The sequence below is a fragment of the Mobula birostris genome, chromosome 7, assembly GCF_030028105.1.
Source record: "Mobula birostris isolate sMobBir1 chromosome 7, sMobBir1.hap1, whole genome shotgun sequence".
Taxonomy (NCBI): Eukaryota; Metazoa; Chordata; class Chondrichthyes; order Myliobatiformes; family Myliobatidae; genus Mobula; species Mobula birostris.
Genome location: NC_092376.1, coordinates 174,617,147 through 174,633,985, shown reverse-complemented (window position 1 = coordinate 174,633,985; position 16,839 = coordinate 174,617,147). Strand labels below are relative to the sequence as shown.

General features: G+C 45.9%; 1 protein-coding gene across 1 annotated transcript in view; it reads right to left on the bottom strand.

Annotated features, from left to right (window-relative positions):
* Window positions 1–16,839, bottom strand: part of ltc4s (leukotriene C4 synthase) — a 55,942-nt gene that overhangs the window by 22,035 nt on the left and 17,068 nt on the right. The window contains exon 4 of the mRNA XM_072264117.1: window positions 8,171–8,252. Within this exon, the coding sequence (XP_072120218.1) occupies window positions 8,171–8,252 (82 nt within the window). The remainder of the gene's footprint in view (window positions 1–8,170; window positions 8,253–16,839) is intronic.

Below are 16,839 nucleotides of genomic sequence, written 5' to 3'. Positions count from 1 at the left end.
GGCCATGTATGCACATATCTGAATGGGAATGGGAAGCAGAGTTGAAGTGGGTGGCTACCGGGAGATCCTGTCTGTTGTGGCGGATGGAGTGGAGGTGCTCGCAGATTATTTTGTGTTTATTGAATGGTCCATGTGTGTGAGAATGTGTGAGAGCATGTACCTCACAATTTACGTCATTAGTATCTTGCACAATATCTTCTGCCTACAGTTCACTTTCTTCAGAATCAGGTTTAATATCCCTGGCATATGTCATGAAATTAGTTATTATGCAGCAGCAGTACATAACTGCGGAGCAGACCCGATGGGCCGAATGGCCTACTTCTGCTCCTTTGTCTTGTGAAAATAAAAACTGTAAATTACAGTGAATATATATATACATATATTAAATTATATTAATAGTACGAAAAGAAAAAGAGAAGTGACTTAGTGTTTATGGGTTCAATGTCCATTCAGAAATCTGATGACAGAGGGGAAGAATCTGTTCCTGAATTGTTGTAATTGTAAAACTTCCTCTGTAACTGTGACACTTTATTCTGCATTCTATTACTGTTTTCCCTTGTTCTACTTCACTGCACCGTGTAATAATCTGATCTGTGTGAACAGTGTGCAAGACAGTCAATGACGTTGTCTACATGGACTTTAGCGAGGCATTTGACAACGTCCCGCATACGAGGCTGGTCAAGATGGTTCAGTCACTCGGCATTCGAGTTGAGGTAGTAAATTGGTTTAGACATTGGCTTTGTGGGAGAAGCCACAGAGCGGTAGTAGGTGCTTGCCTCTCTGACCAGAGGCCTGTGAGTAGTCGAGCGTCGCAGGGATCGGTGCGGGATCCATTGTTGTTTGTCATCACTGATCTGGATGATAATGTGGTTAACTGGGTCGGCAAATTTGCGGATGACACCAAGATTAGGAGTGTAGTAGACAGTGAGGAATCAGGTCTTGACATGGGATCTGGGCAGCTGGGAAATGGGTTGAAAAATGGCAGACGGAATTTAATGCAGACAAGTGCGAGGTTTTGCACTTCAGTAGGACCAGCCAGGGTAGGTCTTACTCAGTGAACAGGAGGGCACTGAGGAGTGTGGTAGAACAAAGGGATCTGGGAATGCAGATCCATAATTCATTGAAAGTGGCATCACAGGTAGGTAAGGTCAAAAGGAAAACTTTGGGCACATTGGCCTTCATAAATCAATGTATTGAGTACAGGGAATAGGACATTATGTTGAAGTTGTATAAGACATTGGTGAGGCCTAATTTGGAGTGTTATGTGCAGTTTTGGTCACCTACCTACAGGAAATATGTAAGTAAGGTTGACAGATAAAATTTACAAGCGTATTGCCAGGTCCAGAGGACCTGCTTTATAAGGAAAGATTGAGTAAGTTAGGACTTTATTCCTTGGAATATTAAGATTGAGTGGAGATATGATAGTGGTATATATAATTATGATGGGTATAGATAGGATAAATGCTAGCAGGCTTTTTCCAGTGACCACAAGTAGACGTTTTGGGTTAAGGGTAAAAGGTGAAAAGTTTAAGGGGAATATGAGGGGAAACCGCTTCACTCAGAGGATCGTGAGAGTGTGGAACAAACTAGTAGTGGATGTGGGTTTAAATTCAATGTTTAAGAGAAATTTGAATAGGCACATGGATGGGATGGATCTGGAGGGCTATGGTCCACATGCTGGTCGATGGGACTGGTCAGTTTAAATGGTTTTGCGTGGACTAGACTCTATGATGTGCTGGAGGCAGCCACAAGCATTGCCACCCTTCTGGCGCTAACACGGCATGTCCACAGCGCACTAACCCAGCCAGCCACGGGGAGAACGTACAAACTCCTTACAGCAGCCATGGGAATCAAACCCTGATCGGTGTCTAACCACTAACACTACAGTGCTGCCAATTTAGTAAAGGTGCGGAGGTTGGTCGAATAAGTCTCCACAATCTTGGTCACCAAATTACCTGGAGGACATAGCGGCTTTGGAAGAGGTTTATCAGGATGCTGCCCGGATTAGAGGTCATGGGCTATAATGAGAGGTTGGATAAACTTGGGTCGTTTCCTCTGGAGCGGCGGAGGCTGCGGGGAGATCTGATAGAGGTTTATCAGATTATGAGAGGCATAGATAGAGTAAACATTAACAGGAAAGAAATGCCAAATGCTACATATGTTCCAGATAGTCTCAATGACTATTATCCAGTTGCACTTACATCTACAGTGATGAACTGTTTAGATAGGTTGGTGATGTAACATATCAACTCCTGCCTGAGAAGCAACTTGGATCCTCTCCAATTTGCCTACCAGAGTAACAGGTCCACAGCAGCTAAGACCATAAAATATAGGAGCAGAATTAGGCCATTTGGCCCATTGAGTCTGCTCTGCCACTTCATCATGGCTGATCCAATTTTCCTCTCAGTCCCAGTCTCCCGCCTTCTCCCCGTATCGCTTCATGCCCTGTCCAGTCGAGAATCTATCAAACTCTACCTTAAATATACATCAAGACTTGGCCTCCACAGCTGCCTGTGGCAAAGAACTCCACAGCGTTCTGCAATTCCCGAGAGGGTTCCGGGAGACAGAGGCAGGGTGCGTGAAGCTCATGCGTGCAGGCTGCAGGACTGGTGTGACCCGGTGTTTGGCTCCATTTCGCCAGTGATAGCTTCCACTGTTGACCGACTAAAGTTTGAGGGAGATTGAAGCATCAAGGTGAGTGCTAGCTGCCTGTCTTTAGATCGATCTGCTACACCACCAGAGAGGGGCGAGCCTGCCACTGCACCCAGTGTTGCCCAGGTTTCCCTGCGTTTTGGATGTGGACTTGGACTATAAAATCTTTTTCTCAGTCTTGTAGTTTTATATCCTGTGTATTTTCGCCTAATCTTCTTGGTCATTTTTTGTGTGGGAGGAGTGATTTGGGGGTCGACGTGCCTGATCCGTTTTGTTCGCTTCCTTGTGTGGGAGGAGGGATGTGCCTGTTCTGGTTTAGTTTGTGTTTTTTATGCGGAGAGGTGGGATTTGGGGGCTGATGATCTCGCTGCCTTTCTTTTCTTTCTTAGTTTCGTGGCCACCTGGAGAATTGAAGAATTTCAGAGTTGTATACTTTGATAATAAAAAATGAACCTTTGAATTTGATCATATTATGGTCACTTGTCCAAAAGGGTTCTTTTATCTTAAGTTCTCTAATCAAGGCTGGTTCATTACACAACATCCAATCCAGAACAGCTCTTCACTCAACCCCGGAGTACCTGGACAGGAAAGGTGCATACCTTTACTGTCCAGCAAAGATAGAGAGCTTCCTGCTCTGTTAGGGTGGTTTTTATTGACTAGAGCTCGGCATATAATACCATCATCCCCTCAAAGCTAATCAATAAGCTTCAAGACATTATCCTCAATACCTCCTTGTGCAATTGGATCCTTGATTTGCTCATTTGCAGGCCCCAGTCAGTTCGAATTGGTGACATCTCCTCCACAACCTCCATCAGCACAGGTCACCACAAAGCTGTGTGCTGAGCCCCCTGCTCTACTCACTTTACACTTATGACTGTGAGGCTAAGCACAGCTCCAACGCCATATCCAAGTTTGCTGCCTGTTGTAGGCCGAATTAAAGGTGGTGACGAATCAGCATACTAGACCATAAGACGTCGGAGCGGTATAGGCCATTGAGTTTGTTCCATCTTTTCATCATGGCTGATCTATTTCCCTCTCAACCCCATTTCTCTGCCTTTCCCCCATAAACTTTCATGACCTGATTAATCAAGAACCTATCATGTTCTGCCTTAAATATACCCAATGACTTGACCGACACAGCCACCTGTGTGAACAAATTCTATAGATTCACCATCCTTTGGCTGAAGAAATTCCTCCTTATCTCCGCTCTAAATTAACACCCCTTTATTCTGAGGCTGTGCCCTCTGGTGCTAGGCTCCCCTGTCATAGGAAATATCCTCTCCATATTCACTCTCTTTAGGAGGGAGATTGAAAACCGGGCTGAGCGGTGCCACAACAACAGCCTCTCAGTTAACATCAGCAAGACCGAGGAGCTGATTATTGACTTCAGGAGGAGAAAACCAGAGGTCCGTGAGCTAGATCTTGTAGAAGAATCAAAGGTGAAGAGGGTCAGCAGCATTAAGTTCCTCGGTGTTATCATTTTGGGGACCTGTCCTGGGCCCAGCACGCAAGTGTAATTACAAGACCATAAGACATAGGGGCAGAATTAGGCCATCTGGCCCATCGAGTCTGCTCCGCCATTCAATCATGGCTGATCCTTTTTTCCCCTCCTCAGCCCCACTCCCCATTCTCCCCATAACCTTTGATACCGTGTCCAATCAAGAACCTATCAATCTCAGCCTTAAATACACCGAACAACCTGGCCTCCACAGCTGCCTGTGGTAATAAATTCCACAAATTCACCACCCACTGGCTAAAGGAATTTCTTGGCATCTCTATGGATACCCCTCTATCCTGAGGCTGTGCCCTCTTGTCCTAGACTCCCCCACCCATGGGAAATATCCTTTCCACATCTACTCTGTCTAGGCCTTTCAACATTCAAAAGGTTTCAATGAGATCCCCCCTCATCCTCCTAAATTCCAGTGAGTACAGACCCAGAGCCATCAAATGTTCTTTGTATGATAACCCTTTCATTCCTGGAATCATCCTTGTGAACCTCCTCTGAACCCTCTCCAATGCCAGCACATCTTTTCTTAGATGAGGAGCCCGAAATAGTTCACAATACTCAACATATTTCTCATGTTCTTATGTATTCTAGACCTCTTGAAATGAATGCTGACATTGCATTTGTCTTCCTCACCACCGACTCTGCCTACAGATAAACCTTCAGGGTGTTCTGCACAAGGACTTCCAAGTCCCTTTGCATCCCAGAATTTTGTATTTACTGCCCATTTAGAAAATAGTCTGCACATTGATTTCTACTACCAAAGTGCATGACCATGAATTTTCCAACATTATATTTCATTTGCCACTCTCCTAATCTGTCTCAATCCTTCTGCAGCCTACCTGTTTCCTCAACACTACCTGCCCCTCCACCAATCTTTGTTATCATCTGCAAACTTGGCAACAAAGCCATCTATCCATCATCTAAATCATTGATATGCAGTACAGTATAAAAAAACATAGAAACATAGAAACATAGAAAATAGGTGCAGGAGTAGGCCATTCGGCCCTTCGAGCCTGCACCGCCATTTATTATGATCATGGTTGATCATCCAACTCAGAACCCCGCCCCAGCCTTCCCTCCATACCCCCTGATCTCTGTAGCCACAAGGGTCATATCTAACTCCCTCTTAAATATAGCCAATGAACTGGCCTCAACTGTTTCCTGTGGCAGAGAATTCCACAGATTCACCACTCTCTGTGTGAAGAAGTTTTTCCTAATCTCAGTCCTAAAAGGCTTCCCCTTTATCCTCAAACTGTGACCCCTCGTTCTGGACTTCCCCAACATCGGGAACAATCTTCCTGCATCCAGCCTGTCCAATCCCTTTAGGATTTTATACGTTTCAATCAGATCCCCCCTCAATCTTCTAAATTCCAACGAGTACAAGCCTAGTTCATCCAGTCTTTCTTCATATGAAAGTCCTGCCATCCCAGGAATCAATCTGGTGAACCTTCTTTGTACTCCCTCTATGGCAAGGATGTCTTTCCTCAGATTAGGGGACCAAAACTGCACACAATACTCCAGGTGTGGTCTCACCAAGGCCTTGTACAACTGCAGTAGTACCTCCCTGCTCCTGTACTCGAATCCTCTCGCTATAAATGCCAGCATACCATTCGCCTTTTTCACTGCCTGCTGTACCTGCATGCCCACTTTCAATGACTGGTGTATAATGACACCCAGGTCTCGTTGCACCTCCCGTTTTCCTAATCAGTCACCATTCAGATAATAATATGTTTTCCTATTTTTGCCACCAAAGTGGATAACTTCACATTTATCCACATTAAATTGCATCTGCCATGAATTTGCCCACTCACCCAACCTATCCAAGTCACCCTGCATCCTCTTAGCATCCTCCTCACAGCTAACACTGCCGCCCAGCTTAGTGTCATCCGCAAACTTGGAGATGCTGCATTTAATTCCCTCATCCAAGTCATTAATATATATTGTAAACAACTGGGGTCCCAGCACTGAGCCTTGCGGTACCCCACTAGTCACTACCTGCCATTCTGAAAAGGTCCCGTTTATTCCCACTCTTTGCTTCCTGTCTGCCAACCAATTCTCCACCCACACCAATACCTTACCCCCAATACCGTGTGCTTTAAGTTTGCACACTAATCAGTCACTAAAACAGTCCCAGCACCGGCCCCTGCAGAACACCACTGGCAGCCAACCAGAAAAGAATCCTTTTATTCCCATTCACTGCCTCCTACCAATCAGCCAAAGCTCTAACCATGTCAATAACTTTCCTGTAATGCCATGGGCTCTTAACCTGGTAAGCAGCCTCATGTGTGGCACCTTGTCAGGGGGTGCCACACATAAAGCTGCTTACAATTATGAAGAAAGCACTGCAGAGCCTCTACTTCCTTAAGAGTGTGATGATTCAGCACTTCATCTGAAACTTTGACTAAGTTTGATAGAGGAGTGGCAGGTTGTGTTTTGACTGGTTGTAACACAGCCTGGAATGGAAACACCAATGCCCTTGAATAGAAAATCATACAAAAAGTAATGGATTCAGGCCAGTCCATCATGGGTAAAGCCCTCCCCACCATTGAACACATCTACACAGAGCGTTGTTGCAGGAAAGCAGCATCCATCTTCAGGGACCTCCCAGCACCCAGGACACGTTCTCTTCTTGCTGCTGCCTTCAGGAAGAAGATATAGGAGCCTCAGGATCCTCACCACAGGTTCAAGAAAAATTGTGACCCTCAACCATCTGGCTCTTGAACCAAAGGGGTTAACTTCACTCGCCCCATCATTAAACTGTTCCCAGAACCTATGGACTCACTTTCAAGGACTCTTCATCTCATGTTATCGATAATTATTGGTTATCTATTTATTATTATTGCGGGAGGAGAGAGAGCAGCGCGCCGCGCGTGCGCAGCCCTCCGGTGAAAAATGATATCGTATCCGTTAAATAGGGGCCGTGGACAATTCTGATTTGATGGAGACGGATGTGAAAGCACAGAGGAACATCTGGAAAAATTTCTGAAACCCTCGTTCGCTGCTGTCGTTACTGCGCGGTTGGGAATCTTTCAGAGGGAAGGCCCCAAAATCCCCGGCTTTGCCTGCTATTGGCAACCGAGAAGGAGGTCGAATCGTTCGGACAGAGATGGCGCTCAGTACTCGGTGTCAGAGAGCTGATCAGAGCTCAAAGTTTTCGGACGACTCAGAGTCAGACCGTGGTCGGGTACGGCAGGGAGAGTTTTTCTTCCTTCTCCCGTCTGTGTGAGATGTGGGACATTTGAAAGACTTTAAACTTTCATGGACTTCTTCATCAAGTTATGGTATTGTTGCACTGTTGTAACTATACGTTATAATTATGTCAGTTTTTTTCAGTCTTGGTCAGTTCTGTGTTTTGTGATATCACACTGGAGGAAATATTGTATCATTTCTTAATGCATGCATTACTAAATGACAATAAAAGAGGACTGCATGTCTTCATAATGTAATCTAATCTTTTTGTATTTGCATGATTTATTGGCTTTTGCACACTGATTGTCTGCTCTGCTGTGTTGGTGTGGTCAGTCACTGATTGGATTTAAAGAGTATGGTCGCTACAAAAGGAATCCCAGGACTGTATTGGTGACACATATGGACTTGACATTAAATTTACTTTACAGGACGTTATTAAAGGTGAGTGGGGAGAAGTTCCAAGGAATTGGAATTGGATATTGGTTTATTATTGTGAAAAACGTATCTATCATACAGATCAGGTCATTACACAGTGGCCTGAGGCTCTCTGTAAGGAGTTTTTATGTTCACCCTGCTTTATGTGGGTTTCCTCCGGGTGCTCCAGTTCCCAAAGATGTACGGTAGGGTTAGTGAGTGGTGGGCACGCTAAGTTGGCACCCGATGCATGGCAGCACTTGTGGGCTGCCCCCAGCACATCCTCGGACTGTGTTGGTCGTTGACACAAACAACGCATTTCACTGTGTGTTTCGATATTTCGATGTACCTGTGATAAATAAAGCTACTCTTTAGTCTTTACGAGCCCCTGTTGTTATTTCCTTTTACCTCTTTTGAGCTGATTCAGCATAGCCTTCGAAGTACTTGTATCTGCCACCCAGGTAGAGGACTCCAATGCATGTTGCGAGTGCTGGACAGGGAGAGGAGACAGGAAGATTAGTGTCCAACCTTTCAATCCCTTTTGCAATTATCCTGACACTTGAGGAATTTACAGTGGCCATTAAGTTCAAATTTAATTGTCATTCAACCAAACCCATGAACACAGCCAAACAAACCAGCGTTCCTCTGGGGCCACGGTGCAAATCACAGTACCAACAGGCACAAGGCACCTACAGCATATACAATTACGACAGCAGGAAACCATAAAGTCACCAGAAATAACATGACCCAATTAACACAGAATACAGAACAGTAGAGCACGGCAGCCCACCATGCCTGGAACGCACTGCCAGGGCCGGTGGTGGGGGAACTGGAGCTGCCAGGGCTGGTGGTGGGGGCACTGGAGCTGCCAGGGCCAGTGGGGGGGGGGCACTGGAGCTGCCAGGGCCGGTGGGGGGGAGCACACACGTTAGGGCCATTTAAGAGTCTCTTAGATGGATGATGGAAAAACAGAGAGTTTTGCGGGAGGAGAGGGTTAGAAAGTTAGTTTATATAGGTCAGCACAACATCATGGTCCAAAGGATCTGTGCTGTGCTGTAGTGTTCTAATTCAATTAAAAATTAATTTAATTAGAACACGACAGAATTAAATTAAATCTTTTCTTTCTGAAAATGGTCCATATCCAGCCATTCCCAGCCTGGAGGCCAAGTTATTGGGTATATTTAAAGCAGAGGCTGATAGGTTCTTGATTAGTCAGGGCATCAAAGGTTACGCGGAGAAGGCAGGAGAATGAGGTTGGGAGGGATAATAAATCAGCTACGATGGAATGGCAGAGCAGACTCGATGGGCCAAAGGACCTAATTCTGCTCCTATCTTATGGTCTTATAACTTGGTCTCCACGGCCATCTGTGGCAATGAATTCCAAAGAGCCACCATCAATGGCTGAAGGAACTCCTCCTCATCTCTGTTCTAAATGGATATTCCTCTATTCTGAGGCCATGTCCTCTGGTTTCTAGACTTGCCCTCCATGTCCACTCTCTCTAGGCCTTTCGATATTTGGTAGTTTTCACTGAGATCCCACCACCCGCACACCTTCTCTAAACTCCAGTGAGTACAGGCCCAGGACAATCAAACGCTCCTCATACATTAACCTTTTTGTTCCCAGGATTATTCTTGTAAACCTCCTCTGGACCCTCTCCAATGCCAGCACATCCATTCTTAGATAAGGGGCCCAAAACTGCTCACAGTACTCCAAGTGCGCTCTGACCAATGGACGCCTCAGCATTACATCCTTGCTTTTGCACTTTAGTACGTAATGGATGGAGATACATCTCTACCAAAGGAGGTGCAAGGTGTTTCTTCCCTCCGCTAGCCTGCACATCACCCTTGGGCAAGGTGTAGCACCTGCTTAGCTCCCCTGAACAGAGTAATATGAAGCCATGGGAGCAGGTGGTGGATGGTCATATGAGCAACTGGTGCATATCACAAGTCCTGATTATGCGACCATTGACGTCAGGCAGGGAATCTCTGAAGAGTAGTGGTAATCAAATAAGTTTAATTATCATTAAAACCATACATGAATGCAGCTGAACGAGACAGCTTTCCTCTGGGGCCGAGGTATAAAAACACACGCGTGCATTCTAAATAATGAGAGGGGGAGAAAAGAAACATGGTCATGCAAGAAAACACTGAGCAAAAAGTCCCATAAATTGATGGTTCCCAGCAGTCTAGCCTGTAATTCCACTGATCCAACACTGGAAGGCAGCACTGACAAGAGCAGCTACCCCCAACCAAACGTGGACACCACACGACACGGCCTCCAGTGTCTCCTCCTCACCTGGACCGCAGCGGCAGGCAAGCCCACGACTTGTGGCTTAGTCCTCATGATAACAGAGGTGACACTGCTGGCTCACCTCCTGTCTCTCCATCAAGACTGCGGCAATCAATGTCCAACAGGGTCTTGCAGTCGCAAACAAAATGTCCGAGACAGTCGCTCGCAGTTTCTCTGCACACCACCTTCACGCAGCAAATCCGTTGCCTTCGAGTAGCAGGCAGCAGCACGACCTGCACCCAGGTGAGCTCTCCGAACCCAGTCTGGCTCCTCCCATAGCCCAGCAGCCTGACTCTCCCGCCGTAGCCAGGCAATTGGCCTCCCCTTCTCTGAAGGCTACTCCAAACAATGAGCAGCCCTCTGAAGCAGCAGACCTGCCATACCCATAGTTATTGGACTCCAGTAACGACTGACAATAAAATAAAGACACATTTAGCAAAAGAAAAAGCATCTTTGGCCAGCCAGCAAGAGGTCAGTGTGTGTCTACGCATGCGGCCATCTTACCGACGGGGTCACCCGACTTGTAAAGACACTGCCCGGAGAAAGGTAATGGCAGACCACTTCTGTAGAAAAACGTGAAGAATAATCATGGCCAAAGACCATGATGGCCAACGTCATACGACACGGCACATAACGATAACGCTGACAATGATGTTGTAATGGCCAAGGTCTACCACAGGCCGCAGTAACACATTCAGTGCAAAGATGTCTATGGTAAAGGTATTTGAGAAGCCGTGGCGATGAAAGGGTTACAGGATAAGCACTTGGTCAGAGCTGTTCTGTGAATTTCCCCCTTTCTGACAAGCTGCTAACCTCAAGCACTTAGCAGACCGCATTTTGCTCAAAGCTGAGCTAACTGGGCCACCCAGCAGAACAAGAATGAACCGCTGCAAAAGAACCTCCTGTTTCTCAACAGTCCTGTCACAAAATCGCTGCAAGTTGTGGCCATATGACAGATTTAATATCCTACTGAGTGACTTCATTTCTGTTGGTCGGGATTGCCCAGGGATGTTGTGTCTCAGCTGTCTTCGTGATATACACGCCAGGGGTGTACGATATATATCACCCATGCAGTAGGCTCTCCCTCTCCACATGGCTGATGAATCCAAAGGAACGGCAGAGACCGATATAGTTTGGCACCAGTTACATTGCAGGAGTTGCCAGTCACTGTTGAACTCAACATAAAACGGCCTTGCAGACTCCAGCTCCAGATTTTTCATCAGGGTTTACTCCCGAAACCTTCACCATGAGTGGGTATAGCTGCAAGGCAGCAGACATTTGAGATCAGCAGAGCTGACAAGCCTCATCTGCCTGAAGCAACTGGTTTTAAGGCACCAGTAACCTGCCTTTGCCCCTTCTCCTGTCAGTAGAAACAGTTCCGTTGGGCTTAATAGTTAAACCGGACACGAAGGCCAGGAGCTAGACTTGGTTGTCAGAGGCCATTTGAGATACGCACCACTGGGAGCATTTAATATTCACGGCAAAATAATCCATTTATTCGATAACTCTTAATTAAGTTGCAGCTCACTATGAAGTTCCCAAGTTTCATTAACTTAATTTAATTCCTTCATTCAGATCAGTGGAACTGTTTAATCAATCCTCTGGTGTCAAGTTGGGAACTTGTTTGACTGTTCAGACTCATCATCTGCTCATTACCACCATCAGGGAGGAGGTACTGGAACCTGAAGACACACACTCAACGTTTCAGGAACAGCTTCTTCCCCTCCACCGTCAGATTTCTGAATGGACAGTGAACCCACGAACATGGAAGGCAGAAAGTACAGGCCCTTCGATCCACAATGTTGTGCTGACCCTTTAACCAACTCTGATCAATCTAACCCTTCCCTCCCACGTAACCCTCCCTTTTTCTTTCATCCATATGCCTATCTAAGTGTCTCTTAAACATCCCTAATGTATCTACCTCTAGTACCATCCCTGTGACACAACGTTGAGTTTGGGTGAGGGTCACGTGCCCCTATGAAGGTGCAGACTTAAAAACTCAGGCGACTTGGCTGCAAAAGCACATTCAAGCAAAGGTGTTTACTGTGTAGCAAAGGAGGAAAGCTTTTAGATAAAGTGCAAAAATATTTACAATGGAACATAATAGCAAAAATGACAAAAGGGAAAATACAGATATATACCATCAGACCTTGAGGATCACAGCTCCAAAACTTCAGTCTGAAAGTAATACAGCTTACCATGGTCTTTCTCTCTTCACTTACCAAAAGGGAACTGGAGAACTATAATCAGCAATCTTCCCACGCTGGGAGAAAAGAAATATCCATTCTCTGGAATATGGGAAGTTGTTACCATAATTCCAAACAATTACACAAAACCGCAGCCCTCTTCACAAATGACCACATGTAAAACTCATCAGAATAACATTACGCAATAAGGTCAAATGACTAACCATTTTCCAGGAGACCACTCTCTCCACATCCTCCAAAATTAATTTTTCCATTGAGGACATGTAGCCAGCCAGCACTGCCAGGCAGAGATAATGAAAATTACAAGGCTATTGGGGTGGGAGAAGTTACTTGTGGCAGACCTTCTCTCCCACCACCCCGGCAGTGTGTTCCACACATCCACTTTTCTCTGTGTAAAAAAATCTATACCTGACATCCTCCTGTATTTTCCTCCAATCACCTTGAAATGAGCAATTTCCACCCTGGAAAAAAGTCTCTGACCGTCCGTTCTATCTATGCCTTTTATTATCTTCAAGTCACCTCATTGTCCTTCTCTCCAAAGAGAAAAGCCCTAGTTCACTCAACCTATCCTCATAAGACATGCTCCCTAATCCTTGTAAACCTACTCTGCACCCTCTCTAAAGCTTCCTCATCCTTCCTGTAGTGAGGTGACCAGAACTGAACACAGTACTCCAAGTGCAGTCTAGGCAGGGTTTAGAGCTGCAACATTACCACATGGCTCTTGAACTCAATCCTTGACTAGTAAAGGCCAACACACGAAACATATTCTTAACCACTCTGTCAACTTACGCAGCATCTTTGAAGGATCTACGGATGTAGATCCCCCGGTTTCTCCACACTGCTAAGAATACAGTGTTAACCCTGCCCTCAGGTTCAACCTTCTAAAAATGGATCACTTCACACCTTGTTCTAAAGCTATAATTCTCTGCATCTTCCACATCCTTCCTATAATGAGGTGACTAGAACTGAACACAATACTCCAAGTGTGGTCTAACCAGGGTTTTACAGAGTTGAAACATTACCTCGTGGCTCTTGAACTCAATCCTCTGACTAATAAAGACCAACATACCATATGCCTTCTTAACCACTGTTGGATCCTGATTCTCTTGAGATAGAGGTTCGAGGTTCAAAGTAAAATTATTATCAAAGGACATGCATGTCACCAGATACAATCCTGAGGTCAGTCTTTTTGTGGGGATACTCAGTAAATCCCAGAACCATTACAGAATCAATGAAAGTCCACACCCAACAGGATGGACAAACAACAAAAATAATAATAAATAAATAACACACACAAAATGCTGGAGGAACTCAGCAGGTCACACAGCGTCTGTGGAAAAAAGTAAACAGTCAACGTTTCGGGCTGAGACCCTTCATCAGGACTGGGAAAAAAGATGAGAAGTCAGAGAAAGGAGATGGGGGTAGGGGAGAAAGAAGTACAAGCTGGTAGGTGAGAGGTGAAACCTGCAGAGGGGGAGAGTGAGGCAAAGAGCTGGGAAGCTGATAGGTGAAAGAGATAAAGGGCTGGAGAAGAGGGAATCTAATAGGAGATGGTAGAAGACCATGGAAGGGAAGGAGAACCAGAGGGAGGTGATGCAGGTAAGAAGATAAGGTGAGAGAGGGAAATGGGAATGGGGAATGGTGAAGGGAGGGGGGCAATTACTGGAAGTTCAAGAAATCAATGTTCATGCCATCAGCTTGGAAGCTATCCAGATGGAATACAAGGTGTTGCTCCTCCAACCTGAGTGTGGCCTCATTGCGGCAGTAGAGGAGCCCATGGGCTGACCTTTCAGAATAGGAGTGGGAAGCATAATTTAAATGGGTGGCCACTGGGAGATCCCATTTTTTTCTGGCGGATGGAGCACAGGCGCTTGGCAAAACGGTCTTCCAATCTACTTTGGGTCTCACCAATACACAGGAGGCCACACCAGGAGCATCGGATACAGGAGACAGACTCACAGGTGAAGTGTCGCCTCACTGGAAGGACTGTTTCGGGCTCTGAATGGTAGTGAGGGAAGAGGTGTAGGGGTAGGTGTACCAGGAGGGAGATCAGTGGGGAGGGATGAATGGAGAAGGGAATTGCCTAGGGAGCAATCCCTGTGGAAAGCAGAAAGTAGTGGGGAGGGAAAGATGTGTTTGGTGGTGGGATCCAGTTGGAGGTGGTGGAGGTTTCAGAGAATTACATGCTGGACACGGAGGCTGGTGGTGTGGTAGGTGAGGACAAGAGGAACCCTATCCCTGGTAGCATGACATGAGGATGGAGTAAGAGCAGACGTGCATGAAATGGAAGAGATGTAGTTGACAGCAGCGTTGATGGCGGAGGAAGGGAAGCCCCTTTCTTTGAAGGAGGAGGACATCTCCTTCATTCTGGAATAAAAAAACCTCATTTTGAGAGCAGATGCGGTGGAGATGGAGGAACTGAGAGAAGGGGTGGCATTTTTACAAGTGACAGGATGGGAAGAGGTACAGGCCAGGTAGCTGTGAGAATCGGTGAGTTTACAATAAACATCAGTAGATAAACTGTCTCCAGAGATGGAGACAGAGAGATCGAGAAAGGGGAGGGAGGGGTCAGAAATAGACCAGGTAAATTTGAAGGTAGGGTGGATGCTGGAGGCAGAGTTGATGAAGTCAGTGAGCTCAGCATGGGTGCAGGAAGCAGCTCCAATGCAGTCGTCAATGTAGCGCAGGAAAAGTTGGGGAGGGTTGTCGGTGTAGGCTTGGAACACAGACTGTTCCAGCATGGGAAATTGGAAGCAGCACCAATGCAGGCAGCAATGTAGCGTCGGAAAACTTGGGGTGACGCTGGTGTAGGCTTGGAACATTGACTGTATATGGGGGGATTTAAGGTGGGTGTTATATGGGAGGCAGGGTTTAAGGGTCGGCACAACATTGTGGGCCGAAGGGCCTGTACTGTGTTGTGCTATTCTATGTTCTATGTTCCATGTAGCTGACAAAAAGGCAGGCAGAGCTGGGAGCCATGCGAGTGTCCATGGCTACACCTTTGGTTTGAGGAAATGGGAGGAGCTGAAGGAGAAATCAGTTCCATCAGATGGGGAGAGTGATGGTGGAGGGGAACAGGTTGGGTCAGTTGTCTAGAAAGAAGCAGAGAGCTTTATGGCCCTCCTGATGGAGGATGGAGGTGTATAGGGACTGAACATCCGTGGTAAAAATGAGATGATTGGGGCCAGAGAACTTGAAGTCATTGAAAATATCCAGAGTGAGTGAAGAGTCACGGATTCAAGTTCGGTAGGGCAGGAACAAGCAGAGACAATGGGTCAATAAATAAATAAGCAATAAGTATTGATGACATGAGATGAAGAGTATTTGAAAATGAGTCCACATATTGTGGGAACAGTTCAGTGACAGGGTGAGTGAAGTTATCCTCTCTGGTTCAAGGGCCTGATGGTTGAGGGGTAATAACTGTGGTGTGAATCTTGAGGCTCCTGTACCACTTTCCTGATGGCAGCAGTGAGAAGAGAGCGTGGCCTGGGTGGTGGGGGTTCCTGATGATAGATGCTGCTTTCCTGTGGCAATGCTCCGTGTAGATGTGCTCAGTGGTGGGGAGGCTTTACCCGTGATGGACTGGGCTGTACACAAAGGTTCTTTGGAAGCCAAAACTGAGACATAAAATTTACTACTTCCAGCTGATAATAAAGCATTACAAGAACAAAGAATGAACAAAGAAAGACAGGCCGAGAGAAGAAAGACAAAGGAAAAAGCAGTCAAATCGCCAGCAAGAGAAAATCTGCAGATGCTGGAAATCCAAGGAACACACAAAATGCTGGGGGAACTCAGCAGGTCAGGCAGCATCTATGGAAAAGAGTAAACAGTCGACGTTTTGGGCTGGGACTCTTCGTCAGGAAAAAGCCGTCATGATGGTCTCATACTCAGACTAGAGATGAGAACATTGCCATGATACCAATTCAACTATAAAATAGCCACATTCAACTAGTGTGACACCTTGCTGCCAAAAAGGTAGAAAAATATAGAAACTACAGTCCTGTAATTGCTGGAAAATTCACTGAACAATTCCATGTACATAAGCGATTATATAAAATGCAAGTTAGCACAAGAAAGTTAAAATTATGACAAAAAATAACAACTGTACATCCTAATCCAACACCACCCTGTCAATTTGTGTGGCAGCTTTGAGGGACCTATGGGCGCGGCCCCCAAGATCCCCCGTTCCTCCACACAGCTAAGAACCCCGTCACTGACCTCGTACTCTGCCTTTAAGGACAAGTTTATTGTCATTCAACCACCAAACAAGATGTTCCTCTGGACCAACAGAGTGCACATAACTCATACACATAACATGAAGTAATATTACCACAAAAATTAACACATAATAGGGTGCACTTATGAAGAAGTTAAAAAGTGAGCAGTATAATGCTACTGGCCCTTCATATGTGATGAGACCTGGGTGAAGGCAGGGAGTTCAGTAGTCTCATGGCCTGGGGGAAGAAGCATTTTCGCATCCTACAGTCCTTGTACCTCCTGCCTGATGACAGGGGGTCAAAGGGATTGTTGGATCGACAGCAGGGATCATTGACAATACTAAGTGCCCCCAAGTGCAATTC